The sequence below is a fragment of the Seriola dumerili genome, unplaced genomic scaffold, assembly GCF_002260705.1.
Source record: "Seriola dumerili isolate Sdu_G_001 unplaced genomic scaffold, Sdu_1.0 BDQW01000533.1, whole genome shotgun sequence".
NCBI lineage: Eukaryota > Metazoa > Chordata > Actinopteri > Carangiformes > Carangidae > Seriola > Seriola dumerili.
This window is the reverse complement of record NW_019174788.1, coordinates 2,929,010-2,948,718: the sequence shown is the minus strand read 5'-3', so window position 1 is coordinate 2,948,718 and position 19,709 is coordinate 2,929,010. Positions and strand designations below refer to the sequence as shown.

Here is a 19,709-nt window from a genome sequence, read left to right as displayed (position 1 = left end):
TTTAATATACAGTATGATCACTGTCTAATCTTTACGTGTGTCAGACTTAAGTCTCTTTCCTGTGATCCCAATGAATGACGTCATGACTAAATCAAAGCTATTTCAAGGCCATTTATTCTACAGTTTTGTGGCGTGTCCTCATCAAAGACTCAAAATCAATTTCTTTATGACTTTGCAGAGCTTGAACAAAATAGCAAACAGTTGTGCGTGAATGCACCGCTCTGGCAGAATTTTTAATCAGATCAGTCTGCACTTTCAACAGCGTTTTCAGTCACAATTTTGAAAGAAATTCATGATAAATAAACAGCTTAGATACCAAAAATGTTTCTGGGTGGGTGGGACATGGCCTCCCACACCAGGGATTGTAAATGTTTGTTTTGTAATTCCTTTACCTTCCATTTTAGCCATGTGAGCTGTTACAGTGTTGACCATTCCTGTCAGCAGACTGTTTTATACTATATAAATGTTAGCATGTTTACTCCCTGTAAATGAACCTGTGTGCCTGAGGGTTTTGTTTAAGCATTCACATATCTATTATTTCAGGCTCTTTGTTGTGGAAACAACAGCTTTTTAAAAAAAAAAAAAAAAAAAATACCAACGACTGTTCATTACAGCTAGTTAGTGACACATACCTTTCTAAAAATGAAGAAGTGCTGATAGTTTTGACAGCTCTTGAAACTGCCAAACCTCAAGGTTACTGAAAACAGACTGAGCTTAAGGACTGGACAGGCACAATCGCATGCATTCAATATCAAAGAGGGCTACTTTACCAGAGCATTGTAAGCTCATAGATTTTCCATATCTGCTGAGAATCAGTAGTGTAAACTTTTTATTCCTACAGAGAAACTTTAGCACTGTTCATTACTAAGCATGCTTCTCTTTTCTCTACAGAAAATGCAGAGCTGGTACAATGTAAGTATATATTAACAGCCCCTCATTATGCATTTTCACTCCAGGGTACTTGCCTTGCTGATGTTTGTCTGTTTTTTTAAGTTTCATGCGGGTGGAACCAGTTGACATAGTAAAATGCTAATCATTGGAGTTGATTTTTTAGTGTTTATCCTTTAGATAAACACTGTTTTTTTTTCTCACTTGCTTAGCCTAATATCCCAGTCTAGCCCAGGGCTACTGACTGCGACGCAAGGGTAGCTGTGAATTCGAATACCACGTTCTCCTTTCTTTTTCCTGTCCTCAGGTTCTCAGTCCGACATACAAACAGCGGAACGAGGATTTTCGTAAACTCTTTAAGAAACTTCCTGACACAGAGCGACTTATAGTGGGTGAGTGAGACATAGAAGTGCCAAAGACATGTTGGCATATGATGAACTCTGTTGTGCCCTGCTCATGTTGGGCGAGCTACACTTGTGTAGCCGTACGCTTGAGAAGATTAAATGCTCATCAAAACCTCATACCTTAAAGCAAACCTTTTGAATTGGTGAAGTGATACAAGCAGATGTTTATCAGTCTACTGACCTACCTATCTTCTGTTCCTGTTTCTTTCCTCAGACTACTCTTGTGCTCTGCAGAAGGACATACTGCTTCAGGGCCGCCTTTATCTGTCAGAGAATTGGCTCTGTTTCTACAGTAACATCTTCCGCTGGGAAACCACTGTAAGTCATGCACACACTGTGTACACATTTACACGCGCACGGTCAAACACATGCCCGTTGTAACCTGGTTAATGTCACACCTGCAGTCAGATAAGAAGTCATTTTAATGGACATGTTTGCAGATCAATATAGATACTGCTCAGGCCCTTGGTGAGATAAGACTATCACACACAGAAATGCACGCTGAAGCATACACACAGTGAGCCTCTGTCCCTCTCTGTTCAGATCACTATCCTGCTGAAAGATGTGACCTCTATAACCAAGGAGAAGACTGCTAAGCTCATCCCAAACGCCATCCAGATCAGCACCGACAATGAGAAGGTCAGACTCAAGCACAGATAATAATGGGCCGTAGTATTTTCAATGAACGGGAGACTTTTAATTTTACTCCATGGTGTATTAACACACTATCCTTTACAGTATATTTTTTATAAAAGCATGAAAAGTGTCAGCTGTTGATACTATTCACTTTGAATTATCCTTTTTTTTTTTTGCCAGTGAAGCAGTATGAAATAAGCTGACTCAACTTCTGCACTGAATGTGACAAAGCAAACATCCCAACAGAGGGAAACCATTCGTCAAATCCACTGTCACATTTTTCTTCTCTCTCCCCTCTTTCTTTCTTCCTTCCTTCCTTCCTTCCTACCCTCCCTCCTTCCTGTCCCACTGATATTTACCCTCTCAGCATTTCTTCACATCTTTCGGAGCAAGGGATCGCAGCTACATGATGATTTTCCGACTGTGGCAGAATGCGCTGTTGGACAAGGTACAACCTCCTCTCCCACCGCCCTGGTGGTTTATGCTGCTGTCTGATGTGACACGGCGAGTAGTTAACATCTTAGAATAGAACACAGCGTCAAGAAGCAGGAAACGGCCATAAACACAGGCTCGAGAGAACAAATCACTGTTATTTGCTGAGTTTGAATACAGACATTTATTTGAACAGCGCTGGTGCAGAAACACAGCAGCTTAGTATTAAATGGCAACACATGGCAACTGATGGTGAGATGAAACTGCACATGCGATGGAAACATTACGTGATGTTGACTTTATACCGGTGCCTGGAAATGACTTACTGTTTCACCTGCAAAAGGCTGGCTAACAAAAACTAGGTAGCTGCCACGAACAATCATCAGATGCTATGTTGTGTTTGCAATCAGAAGTGTAAACTTCAAACTTACTGTTTTTTTTTTAGTGATATGATGGAGTAAATTTATAGATCATCACTGAGGTCAGCACAATTTCAAAGTCTGACAGAAAGTTGTGACTAATGTGAAACGTGAGCCTTATGCATTTATTCCCTGTAATGGCATGACTGGTTGGATATCCCCATTTTCACTCTTTCATATCATATTGACTACTTAAGCACCACATCATTAAGTGCTGCCATCCTGTTTACAGTTAGAATTGATTGCCATCCAAGGGGCCTTAGGAACCAATATAAACTCTTATACACAATTCTGCACAATTAACAGAGATGTCCAAGACTAGTTAACACACCTCACTGTATCATGTGGTCGGGGTTAGCCGCATTAGCTATACACTCTGAACCAACTGTGTGAACAGGTGCTACTAAACCATAGATGAATGCAGGAAATGGAGAGCTGTGGATCTGCTGTGTATCATCAAGTCAGTCATTTCAATTTGATCCATTGAATGTTGTGTGTATTATTTTCACAGTCTCTGTCCCCTAAAGAGCTCTGGCACATCGTACACCAGTGTTACGGCACTGAACTGGGCCTCACTAGTGAAGACGACGACTATGTCTCCCCCACCGCCGAACACATGAACGGCCTACTGTGAGTGCTCATGTGTGAAAACATGATAATATGTCGGGCAGTTCATGTTGTTTGAGAGGCTTATATTGTTGATGCATATGTGGATGCTTGTCGACACACACAAAAACACACTTTTCACTAAATTCTGTTGATTGTCTACATTGTAATTTTATTGTGGTTACTTGCTGAAACAGAAAAAGCAGCAGAAGAAACATGCTCATCAGGTTCTCAGGTTGCACATTTGTGTAAACATGACCAGACCAACCGACATGCATGTGGCATGAGGCCTTAGTTTGCTTTTCCTTTAACCAAACATGCAGATCCTCGCTAACTAGGAAAAACATGTTTTTGGTGCTTACACTATACAAGTCATTAATTTTAGATTTATAAACTTTTGTTTTTAATGTCAGCTAGCATAATAAATGCATTAAATTCCAGGTCGGTTAAAGATTTCCTAAACCTGTCCCTAAGTTCTCTAACAAACACTTTCTCTCACGGTCTGGTTTTCCCTGTATGTGTCTCTGGTTCACTCAGTCTCTCACTTCCTCTCCCTCCTTTCCCCAGGCCAGGAGACGAGTCGGTGTCGGTCACAGATCTGCTAGACCTGAGCTCAGTGTCAGTTCCCTCTACCGGCAGCTCTCCCCCTCCCCTGGTGCCCTGCGGTCCAGCCAGCCCATCCTCTGCTACAAACCTCGGGGGCTCCTCTCCCCCTAACTCCGCCTCCTGTCTGCCCATAGAGATGCCCTCCTCATCCGGACGCAGACTCAGCTCTGACCCGCTCGAACCCAGCCCGCCCAGCTCCCACAGCTCATTGCCATCCACCACTCCCACCAATGCCTCCGCCTCTGCCTCTGCTCCGGCCTCTGCTGCTGCCTCCTTTGTGAGTGTTCTTCTTGACATCCACATTAGTTAGGCATTAACAAGGCGATATCATGTCTTCAATATAGTATAATGCACAGTCTGATCACATGTGAGGATCTATGATTTCATGTACTTGAGTTGTACAAGAATAATAAAAGACTTGCACTGCCTTCAAAGCTGTTATCGTAATGGATATTAAAAAACAGGGTATCCCATATTGCTATGGACGGTCTGTGCATCGCCTCTGCTTCATTAAGTGGAGACTTCAACTTTAATAATCAGCTGCAACACAGATGGAGCAGAAAAATCTACTCACATAATTAATCTGCTCCTGCTTTTTGTGTTTCAAGACATCAGCCTGAAATCTGCAGCCAGCTGGCATTAGCTACATGGCAGAGATGGACTGAATACAGTAGAATCCACACACTGCTCCTTTGACTCCCGTGGCTTCCTCTCTTGTAACCAGAGATAATACCACATCCACAAACACAAACCAAGAGCTTAGATCAATGTGCAGTCTCTTTTCAGTCTGTCTCTCCCATATGCGTGACCGTGAGATTCACTACATGAAAACCAGAACCAGCTACCCGCCAGGAGAACAATGATTTCTAGAGTTTGGTTTTGACTTGATACCGCGAATGTAGAAGCTATTATTTTCATTTTTCTTTTTGCATGAAAATACCCTTTTTATGCACCTTGGAATAACTTGATTTTCACAATGGAGACATTTTATACCATGTGCAAAAACAAAATCAAAACCTAAAACAAATGATTGTGGATTACATCTGACAGAGTCTGTGTTTGTGTAATGTCCGTGTCTTAGCAAGTAAATAATCGTGTCTAACCAGCTATGATTCATGTTGTACTTGCCAAACAAGTCTGATTTGTATACTGGCTAACATATCCAATACAAGCCAACATTAGCAGTGCTCGGTAGTGCCTTTTAACACTGAAATTGATGCACTACTTTAATCTGTCTGATGGAATTGTTCTCCTCAATAAATAATCTGAACCATGGCAGGTTCATTAGTATAGCACCTTTCAAACACAGGGGCCATGCTTAGATAAGGCAAAAATGATAATAATTTAAAAGCACAAATAAGGAACCTGCATGCACAGTGCATGCCACATAACTGCAGCATCCATGTGAATCCAGCGTGGGACTTCTAATCTTATGCAAACTAATAATACAAATAAACAAAAGCATTTTTGACAAAAATCATGATGTATATGTTTTTAAGTGAGGAGTCGTGGAAGAGTGTGTAGCTGTTTAGGTTGGCTCTTTGTCCAATCAGTTCTGCTTAAAAGCAGCTTCTGTGGTTGTCTGTGTTGATCAAGCCTAAGCAAAGCTACAGTGAATAAATGGAGTGCTGTGTTGACTGTGTGTCGGCTTCAGACACGGCTGCAGTGGTATGTCTGCTCAGGCTGCGTCAACACGAGGTCAGCCCAGCTGAGGCCTCTTTCGTCTCAAGTCATATGACAATGGGGTGATTTCCCTACAAACCTCTTGCTAACTGTCCTCTGGTGTGTTTTTTTTCCCCCTCACTGCACCAGAATCTCGAAGAGGGTGGGGACAGCCTGTCTGAGTCAGCCAATCACATGCTGCCCCAGCCAACGACCAGTCTGGGAAACCTCTCCTCACTGGACATCACCAACGATGAGGAACTACCCACAGACCCCAGCAACTCCTCTGACACGCAAGAAGAAAGTGAGTGTTGTTTGGGTTTGGATACAGACCGCCACAAGAACCCAGTCGAGATGAAAAAGTGTAAATGATATAAATATTAGATGAGATTAGGATAGCAATATTTTAACAGTAACTTTTTTTAAACATTATTTGATTTTAGTGATGTGTATTGAGTTGACTGAAACTGAGGGAATACATCTTGAAACTTATTTTGCTTAACTCTTGTGATGTCTGTTATGCTGCTATGCTAGAGTTTTAAACTCAACTGTCTAAACTTGTGGTGTTTTCTTAATTTACTATATTCATTTAAGATTGTCGGCTTTAATCTGATTGTACACTAACTTTGTCTTTACGTGCTAAATGTTATTATAGCCAGTTATGAGTGCTGCAGGGATGATGTGTTTTTGTTGACCAACCCGTTAGCGTAAACCTGGTTCCCTCGACAGAAAGCTTTTGGATTATAGCCGAAAATAAGATGTGCGACAAACAAGAGTTTCTGATAGCTTCACGTTTTGTTCAGCGAGATAATCTTCACTCATGAACACCACTTTTGTGATTTTTGAAGCCTAAATAGAATCGCCAGGGGTAAAAAGCTAATATTAGACTGTTAAGGAACTACACCACGGTCGCATGACTTCAACGTTAGCACCACTAAAGTTCCTTTTTGAAGACACATAAAAGCTCAAAGAAATCATGAGTGGGTTTTTTACTGACTTATTTTGTTCTCGTAGAATAAAACGTGAAAATGTCTTGAGCTTGTGTTAACTACAGACTTTATTTCAACCATTTAACCAAAAACCCATTCAAAAAACCCATAAAGTTCAGGAAAAGAGAACCGGAAGTGCAGAAATATGAATTTATTCCCAGATGTCCTTTGGAAGTTTATGTCCACCACAGCCAAAGATACTGTGCGTGTCATTAAACTCCAGTTATATGCATGCTGTTTTTGGCAAAGTCAGATGATTAACCTGAAAATTACCTCAGAGCTGACAAGATAATGATATGATTGCCTGGAAGTTTAATATTAAGTGCAGAGAGCATATCTCAAAAGATTTTAATGTGTAAACCAGAAACTGCTCAGTTTACTTTCATCCATTCAGGAATAAGCAAAGACATACAACAGCAATTTATGCTAGAGCAAGTGTGATTATTATGATGTCGAATTTACCTCTAAAACAAACATAATTTAATGTCTCAGTGTTTACATTAGGATGCATTTTTAGAGCGATTAAAAAAAAACAAACCAAAAAAGCCCCACTAAGATAACTGGAAAAAAGAATCTAAAGAAAAGTAAATCTTTAATGTTTTCTCCTTGACGTTAAGGTGAAGTGGAGTCATTCTGTGCGGACCTGAGCGGGCGGCTGCACATCAACACTGCGGTCCGCATGAGCGTAGACAAGCTGCACGACTTGCTGTTCTCTGCTGACACACACTTCATCCAGCACCTCTTCTCTCAGCGGCACTTCACCGGTAGGTGAAACACACACACGTACGTATATGTTGGTTAAAACTTTGTATCTGCTTGCACACGCTGTTAATGTGAAATTCCAAATTTTCTCTAGGGTTATACCACTCCCATTGATTTAAACGATGGGATATTGAGACACTTTTTGTTCTGTTGTTTTTTTGTTTTTGTGTCATTGAGCCCATGTTTGACAGATCTCTGCGAGTTCTTTCTCGTGCTGTGAAACTGTGTTTAGCTTTGATGATTATGTGATGTTCCTACATTTTCCAGAATGCAACTTGCATTGACTTGTTGCATAACATTAAGTCCAAGAGAGCGAGTTTTTCCTGTTGATACGGTGACGGTTGAAGCCCGGTAATTGTTGTTGCTCTGCTGTTTACCGGACCGTTGAGGCTGCAGTCTGTGGAAAAATCACTTACACTTCCATTCTTTGTGTGTCTCACTACACCCTGATGTTCGCTATCGAGGTCTCTACTTGTTTTAAACATTTTGTTGCTGATGTTTTTCTTTTTGAAACTAGTTCTTTTGAGAGCTGCCGTGCCACTCGCTCCAGCTGATAAATACAAATGTGATAACTCACCCCCCACCCCTCAGAGACACGCTGTATTGTGCCACTAATGAGGGTGCCACACTAGCTCTTCATGTGGTGTTATCTACCATTTATGATTGGCTTTGCATTGTCACTGTACAACTACTTTATTTTATATATCTGAAGTCATCCTTGCATAAATGCAGTGTGTATTTTAGACATTTCTCTAGTTTAAATGAGGCCAGAGACAAAGCTGTGGAGTTGATTTGGCCAGTGGCTACCCCAGCCAGAGGCCCAGCCCGCTAGGGAACATTGTGTAGCTCTAATTGGGGCATTTCATTCTGTTTTTTTTGTTTTTTTGTTTTTTTTAAGAAGGGAGTGTTTGACCCTCTCTTTCTCTCTCTCTCTCTCTCTCTCTCTCTCTCTCTCTCTCTCTACCCTCTTCAACCTCGCTGGATCTCATGGTCTCTCTCCTTTTCATTCATTAATTCTCATCCTCTCTTTTGCGCTCTCATTTTCACAAAATATCTTGGAACTTGGTGTGTGTCTCTTCTTCTCTCTTCGTCTCACTCACGTCTCTTTTCTCCCTCTCTCTCAGACTTGTCGGTGGGTGAATGGCAGCAGGACAGCAGCAGTGGGAATACCAGCCGTGTGCTTAGCTACACCATAGCCCTCAACAACCCCCTCGGCCCCAAGACTGCCCCTGTGGTGGAAACGCAGGTCAGTCCTTGACAAACACCGGCCTTTTGTAGTTTAACTATTTAGCCCTGTGGCACTCAGGTTCTGTTAAAGGCAAATAACTGGGCAGGAACACTGTGCTTACTCAACCTGAACTGGAGTGGAACTTTCTGTACAGTTGTATTTGGGGATCTTTTAATTTTTGCTTCATATTGGTTCCAGTTCTGGGCCCAGTTAAGGTTTCAGTGTGAAAAGTGATAATAAAAACAATTAATTGTACACATCATGAAAACAAGTGAAGAATTTAATTCAGAAATAACGGATTTGGAAATGATGTTACTGTATACTCAAACCAAACCATTGTGCTGCCATAAAATTAGAATTAGTCCTTCAGTTACAAAGTGGTAATATTTTAGGCACCAGTTTTCCCTCAAAGCATTTTGAACCGTCTTTGTTTTCAGAATTAATGAATCCCATTTTTCTCTAGCACTGATGTTAATTTCCTTGCTGTGGTTTTATACTACTGCTTTATTTATACCGAGCAAAAACCGACAGCTTCACTGCTGTGACAGGGTAATTTAATGATGTACTGTATATACAGTGGTGGTGGTTTTTTGATACCTCAGCAATCTTGGGTTTTACTAGTTGTCATATTGATTTCTGCTTCTCTGGAGCACAAACTTATTTACACTAATTACAGAACAGAAAACTGTAGAAACCAAGAGGTTTGCACACCATTAACTGACTACCTCCACTTCTCTTTTTGCCTCCAGACATTGCATAAGAGCAGTGCCCGGGGCGAGTGCTATGTGGTGGACTCAGAAGTCATCACCTCTGGCATCCCCTACCAGGACTACTTCTACACTGTCCACAGATACTGCCTCACCTCCATCAACAAGCACAAGAGCCGGCTCAGGTAGGTTTGGTGTGGTCTTATCCACGCGGGTGGAATTTTCTATAACTTCACACACACCCATGGACTGTGAAAACAATATTAAAACAGAGGAGCCACGAGCATCACACTTAATGTTACAGAGAGAATTTAACAGAAGCTCTTTACATTTGATCATTGTTTACACATGCGCTGTCAGGTCCCAAAATAAATGATGCAAACTATAATTGAGTGGCTAGGTCCTTTACCCTGGGGACCAGACTCTCTCATTGGCATATGAAATAATCCCATCAGACCTGTCCCTCCCTTGTTTGATCTAGACTCCCTTAGACTTTTTAATACCAGTCCAAACACACAACAGCTAGAGGTGTTTCTTTCTTTCATCACTTCGCACTTCTGCATGGGCAGGACATTACTGGCCAAACATATTGTACATCAGTTGATGACACATCAGCATATTTCCAGTATTTCCAGCGATGGGGTTTTTATTTTTGGCAACACAAATCGTGATGTTGGCTTCTCAGGATCAAAGAGCTGTGGCATCTTCCTTAGCAATGTTCAACAAGAAGGAGACAGTCGTTTCTCCACTGACACTAGCCTCAATAGACTATTATCCAATGGGGCCACAAGACATGTTTTGTTTAAGTAAGGGCTTCGACTGTCTCACACAGCCCTTACATGGGCCTGTATCCCTATATGCCTTTTCATTTGGAGCCTTTTTTCCCCACTAACAATCTGATATTATCTGAATCCATAAAGGAAATAACTGAATAAATTAATAGACTAAATATATTTAATTCTGGTGTAGAGGATTTTTCTTTAAATTATGAAAATTTGTCCCATAAACTCTTCTTCTAATTACTTTCCGTTCAAAAAGTACAGTATAGAGACTGATGAAGTTGCACCATTGGTCAGCCAGTGTGTTGGAGTTTCCCCATTGGCCATTGCTCTTTTGCAATGAATTGGCTCGAACAGTTTCTATTACATCATGGGTGTGTGAATGTGTGTGGGTTTACAGGAAGTATTGCCAACTTAGCACCTTTGTTGTTAGATTTACCGACTTTCCAGACCCAACTTTTTCCACAAAAAAAAATAAATAAATAAAGCAACCAGCAACAAATCTAGTGACTTTTTGGACAAACCTAAGCTACTTTATGTAGAAGAGCGTTACCAGTAATGCCCCACAGATGGCTTGGAAGCGACAGCTAGTTACCATGTAGTCTTAATGGGCTGCGTCTCAGTGAAGATTTCATACTTTTTGTTCTCTGACAAGAGAAACAGGAAAACATATAAATGAGAACTGCTTTATTGGGAATTCAGCTGTCAAAATACTGTATATGTGAGCACAGAGAGCAAGAGAGAAGCAAACAGATAAAGGCTGAAACCGGCTGACACTAGGCAGAGTGCAAATACAGCGCTATGCTGTCATGAATATGCTAATTAGTGTATTGTGTCATCTAGCAACATTTAGCGCCTTTTCCAGCAGGTTTTAGCTACTTTCCATTGAAGGTAGTTGTTTACAGCGGTTCCACAACATTTTTCAACTTTATCCACAATTTCGCACATTGAACATCCACGGTCCAGCCTTATACTAGGGTTTGACCTAATCTTGTATAGAAAGCATCTGTAATAGTCTAAACTATGGTGTGCTGTGATTGGCATGTTGTGCATGTTTTTCTGATTCGCTTTCTTTGGAACATGGATATCTTGATCATTTAAAAACTTGGAGATGTCAGTTAGATTGTCCAGTTTCTAAATTAATTTGCAGGAACTTTTTTTTTTACACAGGTTCCTGCTTGTTGTCAGGCACTGAGTGAAAATAATAGGAAATGAATGATATAAACAACATGACACACTGATCCACACATTAGATTTTCTATATAGGTTTTAAACCCGGTGTGTTTGTTTTTCCTCTGCCCAGAGTTTCCTCAGACATCTGCTACCGGAAGCAGCCGTGGAGCCTGGTGAAAGCATTGATCGAAAAGAACACCTGGAGCGGCATTGAGGAGTACTACAGACACATGGGTAAGTCACATGGTTTGCCTCCTCCACCGTATCTTTCTATACACACGACCTGCGGAAACGAACCCATTCAGGCATACTTCCCTTGTGTAAATAACTGAACAAAAGCAAAGTGAAACTGCTTACGCAGGCCACAGTTGATTATGAAAGCCAAATCCACAGTTCATGTTGGTATGTTAATGCAGTCCAATTACTGTTTACAATCGGTGTGAGCTACTTCTGTTTTCTCTTTTCAATATAAATGGATGTCGAGAGACAGTTCATGGTTTATTAATAGAACAGAGTTAAGGCTACAGTGAGTTTTTGCACCAATGCCACAATTTTTTCGTTAGCTTGATTTGAATTTCTTTTTTTGTTTTTGCTTATTGTGACTTCACTTGGATGTTTGATAATACTGTTTTCACATTCAGTCTGTTTGGCTGTTGAGCCATAGTTAGAGCACGCTGTGACAGTTTGATCAGTATTTTAAATTCCTCCACCTATTTACTTTGCCCCGTGCAGAGAGTGAGGTGTGCAAGCTGGAGACGCTACTGCAGTCTGAGGTCTCCGTGGTGACCACAGGCGAAGCAGTGGGAGCCGATGCTGCCAAGACCCCACCGGCCCTGCGCCGCCGCAAACGCACCTGCTCTCGACGGCAGGGCGAGAGGGAGAGAGAGAGAGATGGAGGAGGTGTGGGCAGCGGGGAGCGAGGGGACAGAGGAGTCGGAGAGGAGAGGGAAAGGAGAGAAGCCAGTAAGTCAGCCGGGATACAGTTGTTGAAGGGCTTTGGGTCCGTGCTGGGATTTCAATCTGTGCCACCGACGTTGACAGCCAATCAAAGCCTGATTCCATCTTAGGTGCAATACTGCCCTCTAGTGGTTCTGTCTGTACTTCTTCTTTGAACCTTGAACTTAAAGGTGCCCTGTGAAGTTTTCAAGAAGTAAAACAAAACAAACGCAGGTCTTCAAAAGTGTTAAAACACATTAATTTAGTTTTCTTTAAAAAAAAAAAAAAAAGCTTTATAAAGTATTAAAAATTTTCAAGAGTCTTAATTTTTTTTCCTTTTAACCTTGGGCGTTAGTGGTGGTTATAAAATGTTTTTTGTTGGTGACTTTAACAAAACTTTGATGAAAACCTCCAGCACTATTGTTCTATTTTTTCATCACATCCATTTTCTGCTGCCAGGTCCAGGTCATATTTATTGATTTATTATATTATGAGGAATATGGCAGGAAGTAGTGATTGAAATAAATGAAAATAAACTGACATTTATCTGACATATCGCACATATTGCACTGTAGATAATTCTAGGCCTTAACATCCCTACTGCTTTTATATACGTTGGTCAGTGTGACTGTGAAACATGTATAGAATCTATGTGGTATTAAAAATGTCTTAAATTGAACATGGTGAAAAGTTATGCTCGACACTGAGTGTTACTCACCAAAACACATTGTGTGTATTTTTGAGGTCAAACAAAAGTGTTGAATTAATTTCCCTCCTCATTAAATATATTTGCAAAAAAAAAAAAACTATTTAAAATCCTGCATTGTTTACATCCACATTTGTACTCATCTTCTTCCCACTTGTGAACCATTGGTAGGACTGTGTATCACAGTGTGTGTCCTCATGCACATGCATGTGACAAACGATACAGGAGCTGCTGCAGAGCACTACAACAGGTTGCAGACTCCACAGGGAAGCTTTTAATGGGATGTCGAGAAATTTTGAGAGCAATTTCCAGACAAAGTTGGGGACTTAGAAAATAAAAGTTAAATTCATAAATGGATAATTTTACTGAAATAATTACTGTTTTGACTCATGGAAGAAGTATTTTAAGGGCCTGGAAACATTAAGATGTATTGCTGTTGGAAATGTACATCCAAAACACAGTGGGAACCCTGATCCATTCCTTTGCTTTTCTTTTTTGTTTTATTTTTAGGTGCTCAGTATATAAAGCTGGGAGAGCGTTCACGTGGTGGAGGACACAACAGTATATCGACCATCCTCCTCATCGTCAGCTTCATGTAAGTTCAAGTGTGTGTACTGTGTGTTTGTGGTCCTGACACCAGACTTTCAGATTCTCAGTTCTGACCTTCCCTTCTGGCTATTTTAATAGGATTTTAATGTTTAATTTGAATGTTTTATGTTTTACTGCGCACTGGTCATATGAATCTTATGTATTCTTAACTAATCATCTCACTCACAATGAGTAAGTCAGAACAGAGATGAATGTTTCTAAATAGATAATAGAGATTCTCTGAGTGTACAATTATAAAGTGGAAAATCAGTAGTCGACACTTAAAAGCATGTGTGTGTCCTTGCATGTGGTCCTCCTCCTTAGTAATACAATACACTCTTTCCTATATTGTGTAATACAGTGCAAATTTAGGAGTTCCCATCTGATCAAATCCCTGGTTTGATTGTATAGTTTTGATTATATTAGCTTTCTGCTGTCTTGGTTCCATCCATGTCTGAATGCTCCCTCATGCAGACATGTTGGATATCGATCTTCTGCATACTAACAGCTTCACAATGCCTTTCTCGCTATTTCTCTTCTTTTCCCTCCTTTCTGCAATACTTCTTGTGCATAGGATCTGTATCAGGTTCGTATAAGAGGCTTTGATTTTATACCAATGGCTGTATAAATATGAACTAAGTATGAAAACGATAATTTTCTCACAGGAAAAATCCACCATTGAAATCTGTTGAGATTGGACGCCTCATGTCTTTAAGGTTTGCTTTGCATTTAGCCATGAAGCACCTTTACGCTGTTGTGTATGATCACTGTATATCAGGGGTGATTCTGTGACTTCTGATGCACTGTGCAGCGGCCCGGGTTCGAGCCGGACCCGTGGCCCTGTGCTGCAAGCCACCCCCTCTCCCTCTCCCTTTCCTGTCTCTCTCTCTCACTGTGCTTTCAGAATAAAGGCAAAAATAACTATAAAAAAATTAAAGAAAAAAGAACAGGTCTTAACTAAATTTCAGATGAAGGTAGAGAGCTATAATAGAGCAAGATGTTTTATGGCTGCATGCATTCTGGTCTATGGTAGCTACTGCCAGTGGAGAAATTGTAATTTGTGTCAGAAATGTGTGATTGTTGACTGATGTTGCAGACTGGTGAGTCTAGGAAAAAGTCTTAATTCTGCTATTAAAATTGAGGTAACTGGTCACAACATCTACATTTGAACGTAGAATACAACATATACCACATATATCAGCAATACGTTGTTTGTTTGTTTTTGACACTGGTATTTGCGTCAGGATGGATTTTTCCTGTAACAAAATTACAGTGTGATATTATTGACAGCTGGGTTGTGTGTAAATGGACCTTGAGGGCATTTACAAACCCTGAAATATTTATGTCTGCTCATTTTGTTCCATTAGTTTCCTGTTTATATCTGAGTGATGCTTTCCATTGCATTTTCACACCAGTTAGTAAATGTTGAAAACTCTCTTCTCTCTCTGTCCCCGTCAGTCTGGTGGTGCTGGTGGCTCTCAACATGCTGCTCTTCTACAAGCTGTACGCTCTGGAAAGAGCGGCCCATACACTGGAGACGTGGCACTCCTATTCTGTTGCTGACAGGTAAACACGCCGCACTGTTTTCCATACAAATGTACGAGACGCTCTGTTATCTCCATTCCTCACCCAGCGGGACCGTGGTGTTAATTGGTGTTTGGTCTCAGGCTTATGGAGCTATTCTTGTGGGATCTGAGGCCGTAATGTCCCTCAGAGTTTTAAGTTACCGCAGAGCGACAGAATGATCCATTGCCTTTTCAAGGTTAAGTAGATGGAAATTAATTTGAAGCAGCTGTAATCAATATTTTTTGTGAATCACACGACTGCTTGTCACTTGTAATGATGAACCCACAGAGAATTATCACCCGACTCTACTGAGCGCTGCGGCGTCCTTCAGCCCATTGTTTTGGTTTTCTGACCCGCAGCTTAAGTGTTTTGATTCACTCGCTGCTCTCATCAGTGTTTTTTTTTTTGGCCACAGCTGTTTTCAGTGAAAAAGCTCTGAAACACAAATGTAAACTACGAGCTCAGCACCAAATGGCAGACGGGACAAAGTTAGCAACGAGCTGGTGAACGTAGTGGAGTGTTCAGCAGCTAAAAAGCCATGTGTTTCCCCCAGGAGTCGGCCGAGAGCAAACGAGCTAATAGGAGCTTAAACATTAACATTCATTAGATGGACATGGACATTAATGTTCCTCTGTATCTGCTGGATGTGTAAACAACAGGCAACTGGTTACTAAAAAGGGAATATATGTCCACCTAGCTTGTTTCTGCTGCCCCCTAGTGTAGGATTAGGAATGACTACTGGCATACAAACATTTTAATGACTGTGCACTTGTCTTGTTCTCTCTCCATACCTCTTCATCTCCTCCTTCCTCCTCCCTCTCTTTCTCTTCTCCTCTTGTTTCCGCCTTCTTCCTCTCCTCAGTCCTTTGCCCCAGACGGCCGGGGAGTGGGCTCAGGTCTTGCAGCTCCAGAGGCAGTTTCACCAGGCTCAGCTCAGCAAGTGGCAGCAGATCCTGCAGTCCTCTGTCACACTTCTCGACCAGGTTTGTGGTTTTTTATCTTTTTAGTCTGTGAGGCGAAATGCTTGTAGTGCACACCTGCAAGGGGACGCATGTGCGCAAAACACAAACTGCCTATGCTCATAATTTCCTAGATGTCTTCACTGCATTATGTAATCCAGCACGTCTGACCTGACCTCTCTCTCACCCCCATCTCATCACCCCGACCATGTTTATCTCCCAGATGAAGCAGTCTTTAGAAAAACTCCACCGGGGTATTGTGGTCCCAGAGGTGCAGCAGGACCCGCCCACTGACACCCTCACAGACCCCCTGACTGAGCCCTGAGCACTACCTCTTCTGGTCAACACCACTCCGACTGTTCCCCACATCTAAATACACTCTGGCGGACCCCTCTTTTCCCTCCCTCATTTCCAAATTGAAAACCAGGTTTGGAACATGCGGGAGGGGAAACTACATTACCCACAACTCCTGACTGACTTGAAATGGCAACGTTCGCCTTCAGCCTCAACCAGTAACAACTTCAGTGAACTCTCACTCAGACTGGAAGCTATCAGGACCACAGCAATAATTTACCTACAGCTGCAAGTCATCTGTATGTCGTGTATGGAAACAGGCCACTGGTGGGCCGACTCACGCCATCCGCTCCTCAAGAATCATAGACACATTTCAAAATGGCCAACCGTGTTTCAGAATAACTTTAATTCCAACCTCCTTCCCAATTTTATGACTATCACAGACTTCGGTTTTCTCTTCTGACCTGCGACGTTTCACAGATTCAGTGATTCTGGAAAGTGGGTGCTCCTCCCTCCAAGTCCTGGGAACAGTTAAGATACCCTTGCCTCTAGTGAATGCCTGCTGAAACAAAAAGGGGAACACCACCTGCTGGGTGGATGTGAGGAAGAAAAACACGTAGGAGGAGAAAAGAGAGTGCTGACGGGGAGCAAGGACGCCTCTCTCGCTATGTCTGCCAGAGATTTTTTTTTTTTTTTTTTCTTTTTTTCTTCTTCTTCTATGTCCGAGTTGCGACCCGCCAGAGGCCATCAACCCTCTGCGAACGGGGACGAGGAACATTTCAACACCAGACACTTTAGTCTTCACCCTGATTTTTAGATGTGAATTGTACATCTGAAGATAAATCCCAAACACACTCCCACTCCTCCCGTTCCTGTCGGGGTTTTATCTTTTTTTCAAAATCAGTGTGTTGGGTTGTTTGTTAGGGCATCAAGCTGTTTCTCGGACCGTTACAGTATTTATTATTACCAATGACTTTTGACCTGAAGTCCTGTCCTGCTCTTAAGAAGTCATGTGGTGGGTATTTTGTGCTCTGATTTGCTGTTGCGGTGCGGACCAAGAGGAGCTACAAGAGAATAATTACTGGTCACAGCAATAATGACAATAGTGATTCTAGTACTTTTTGAATGTTTCAAACAAAGTAGTATATAATTATAATAATAATAATAATGAGGATGTGCGTGAATGTGTGTAGAAGCAGTGAAAAAACCAAGCAAAGAAGATTTTGACTTGAGAGAAGTATGCGTGTGTGTTCATGAGGAGTCCTCACTGTTACATTTTCAGATGTTACATTTTCATATTAGCGTTTCTTTATATATATATATATATATTTTCTTTTTTTGAGATTAATGTTTCAGGTTTAGTTGCTCACTCTTTGTATCACAGAGCCAGACTGTAACAGTTCAGGATTTACCGTAGACTTGATTAGGTAGAAACGTTAAAATATCACAACAGTCAGCTACTTATGGGCCAGACATTTCAAAATAAAAGGACCAACCGGAACTTTGCAGGCCCAGGTGGAGAAAAAAGGGAATCTGTTTTGCAGTATTGTTTTGTTTTGTTTTTTTTGTGTTTGTGTGCGTTTGTAAGATTAATTTGAGTAACTTGTCTTCTCTTTTTATTGAATTCCTTTTTCATTTTCTATCTTTATTATTTTGTCATCTTTATTTGTTGTTTATTTTCAGCCTGTCTTCTTCTTCTTCCTCTTCTTCTTCTTCTTCTTCTTCTCATCACTCAACCCCCACTCTTCCTCTCTTTCCTCTGTGTGCTCCCTCTTCCCATTCACCCGCTCGCTCTCTCTCTCTCTATTTCACTGAAAATAGCGGCTACAGAAGCATGTGGGCCCTGCTGTGCATGGCCATCCGCGGATAACAAAAGGTTGTAATATTTATTTAGGGAGGGAGGGAGGGAGGGGGGAGGGAGTCTGGGGTGGGGGAGAGAGAGAGAGAGAGACAGCTGAGGAGCGGGGATGAGAATGTACTGTAAAGATGTGATTGTACACCACGCCATGGAGAGAAATGAAAAGTTCTAAAACATGCAACAAGTCCTCGCTCGTCTTTGAGTCTGTGTGTGTCTGCACCTTGAAAAGCATTTGGGTCAAATAAGGCTGCGACTGGTAATTAATTTTATTGTCAGTGTGTCTATAATTTTCTTAATAGTTTGGCTGACAAAATGTAATATATATATATATATATATATGTACAGTATAAGAGAAATTAGAAATATTTGTCATTTTTGCTTGGTAAATGGCTGAAACGATTGATTACCAAAATAGTTTCTGATCTCATTTAAACTCTAAATAAACATTGTGCAGCTAAGACAAAGTAAGAAGCCTTTGCTTGATTAAATCAGGGACAAAACCGGCTCAACATCACCGGGTTTAGACAGTGATAAGACGTCGGCCTCTGTAACTCAGCGATCTTATCCAAAGAGATATTCGGTCATGAGATAAAACCACTGACTCGGAGTAGATTTTGTGGGTATGATTTGTGCTAACTCCGTGTTAACTTCTCTAAACCATCTTTCAACAGATCGAGGTAGTTGTAGTCTACGCAGATGGTCTAGAAAGAAAGTTACAGTAGCTGGCGTAGATCACGGAGACACCGGTAATTAACGGTTTACTTCCCTGAGCTCAAGCAGCCTTAGACACTGCTTGGTGGAGAGAGTTTAGTGGGAGAATACTGGTCATGATGGACGATATCAAGGCTTGTTTTCTTCCTATCAGGTCATTTTGCTACCATTTCTTCATCGTACAGGATGAAAAACCGTCAGCAGCAGTGACGAATCACATTATACATACAGATTTTATCAGTTATTTAATCAGCTTTTCATATTCATGCTCCATTAGCTTATCAGTCAGTAAAAGGTTTTTTGATTATTTACTACTTGCTTCATCAGCTAAATGTCAGAAAATTGTTTTAAAAATGTCCAGGTCAATTTCCCAGCGCCTGAGCTGACGTCTTCAAACTGTGTGTTATGCCAAGTCGTGGTGGGTTTCGGTCACACACCCGGAAACCAGCCAGTGATCGACATAAAATGAAGGGCAACAGTTTGATAATAGATTGATTGTTTAAATATTTTTTAAAGCAGAAAGAAAGAAAGAAAGAAAAGTACCAGCTTCACAATATGTGAATATTTGCTAGTTGATAACAACCGTGACTGTTGGACAGACGAGACATCTAAAGATTTTAACTTGGGTTTTTGTGAATAATGATGGACATCTTTTCTCTATTTTCTAACATTTTATTTATTGTGAGGCCCCTTTGTGTCTCGGGCCCCAGGGCAGATGTCCACTTTCAATATTTAAATACAAAATTTACAGTAATATAAAACCAAGAAAAGCAGATGATGAATTTCAAAGAAAAAAAAAA

General features: G+C 41.1%; 1 protein-coding gene across 3 annotated transcripts in view; it reads left to right on the top strand.

Moving 5' to 3' along the window:
- Positions 1-18,019, top strand: part of gramd1a (GRAM domain containing 1A) — a 28,525-nt gene extending 10,506 nt beyond the window's left edge. For all 3 annotated transcript variants that reach the window (XM_022764327.1, XM_022764326.1, XM_022764328.1), the window contains exons 3-20: positions 892-912; positions 1,196-1,280; positions 1,507-1,610; positions 1,836-1,931; positions 2,296-2,376; positions 3,291-3,409; positions 3,953-4,268; positions 5,804-5,957; positions 7,260-7,406; positions 8,529-8,650; positions 9,382-9,524; positions 11,422-11,525; positions 12,024-12,254; positions 13,444-13,528; positions 14,096-14,107; positions 14,980-15,087; positions 15,950-16,070; positions 16,270-18,019. In XM_022764327.1, the coding sequence (XP_022620048.1) occupies positions 892-912; positions 1,196-1,280; positions 1,507-1,610; positions 1,836-1,931; positions 2,296-2,376; positions 3,291-3,409; positions 3,953-4,268; positions 5,804-5,957; positions 7,260-7,406; positions 8,529-8,650; positions 9,382-9,524; positions 11,422-11,525; positions 12,024-12,254; positions 13,444-13,528; positions 14,096-14,107; positions 14,980-15,087; positions 15,950-16,070; positions 16,270-16,371 (2,151 nt within the window). In that variant the 3' untranslated portion in view covers positions 16,372-18,019. The remainder of the gene's footprint in view (positions 1-891; positions 913-1,195; positions 1,281-1,506; positions 1,611-1,835; positions 1,932-2,295; positions 2,377-3,290; positions 3,410-3,952; positions 4,269-5,803; positions 5,958-7,259; positions 7,407-8,528; positions 8,651-9,381; positions 9,525-11,421; positions 11,526-12,023; positions 12,255-13,443; positions 13,529-14,095; positions 14,108-14,979; positions 15,088-15,949; positions 16,071-16,269) is intronic.
- The last annotated feature ends 1,690 nt before the right edge of the window (positions 18,020-19,709 follow it).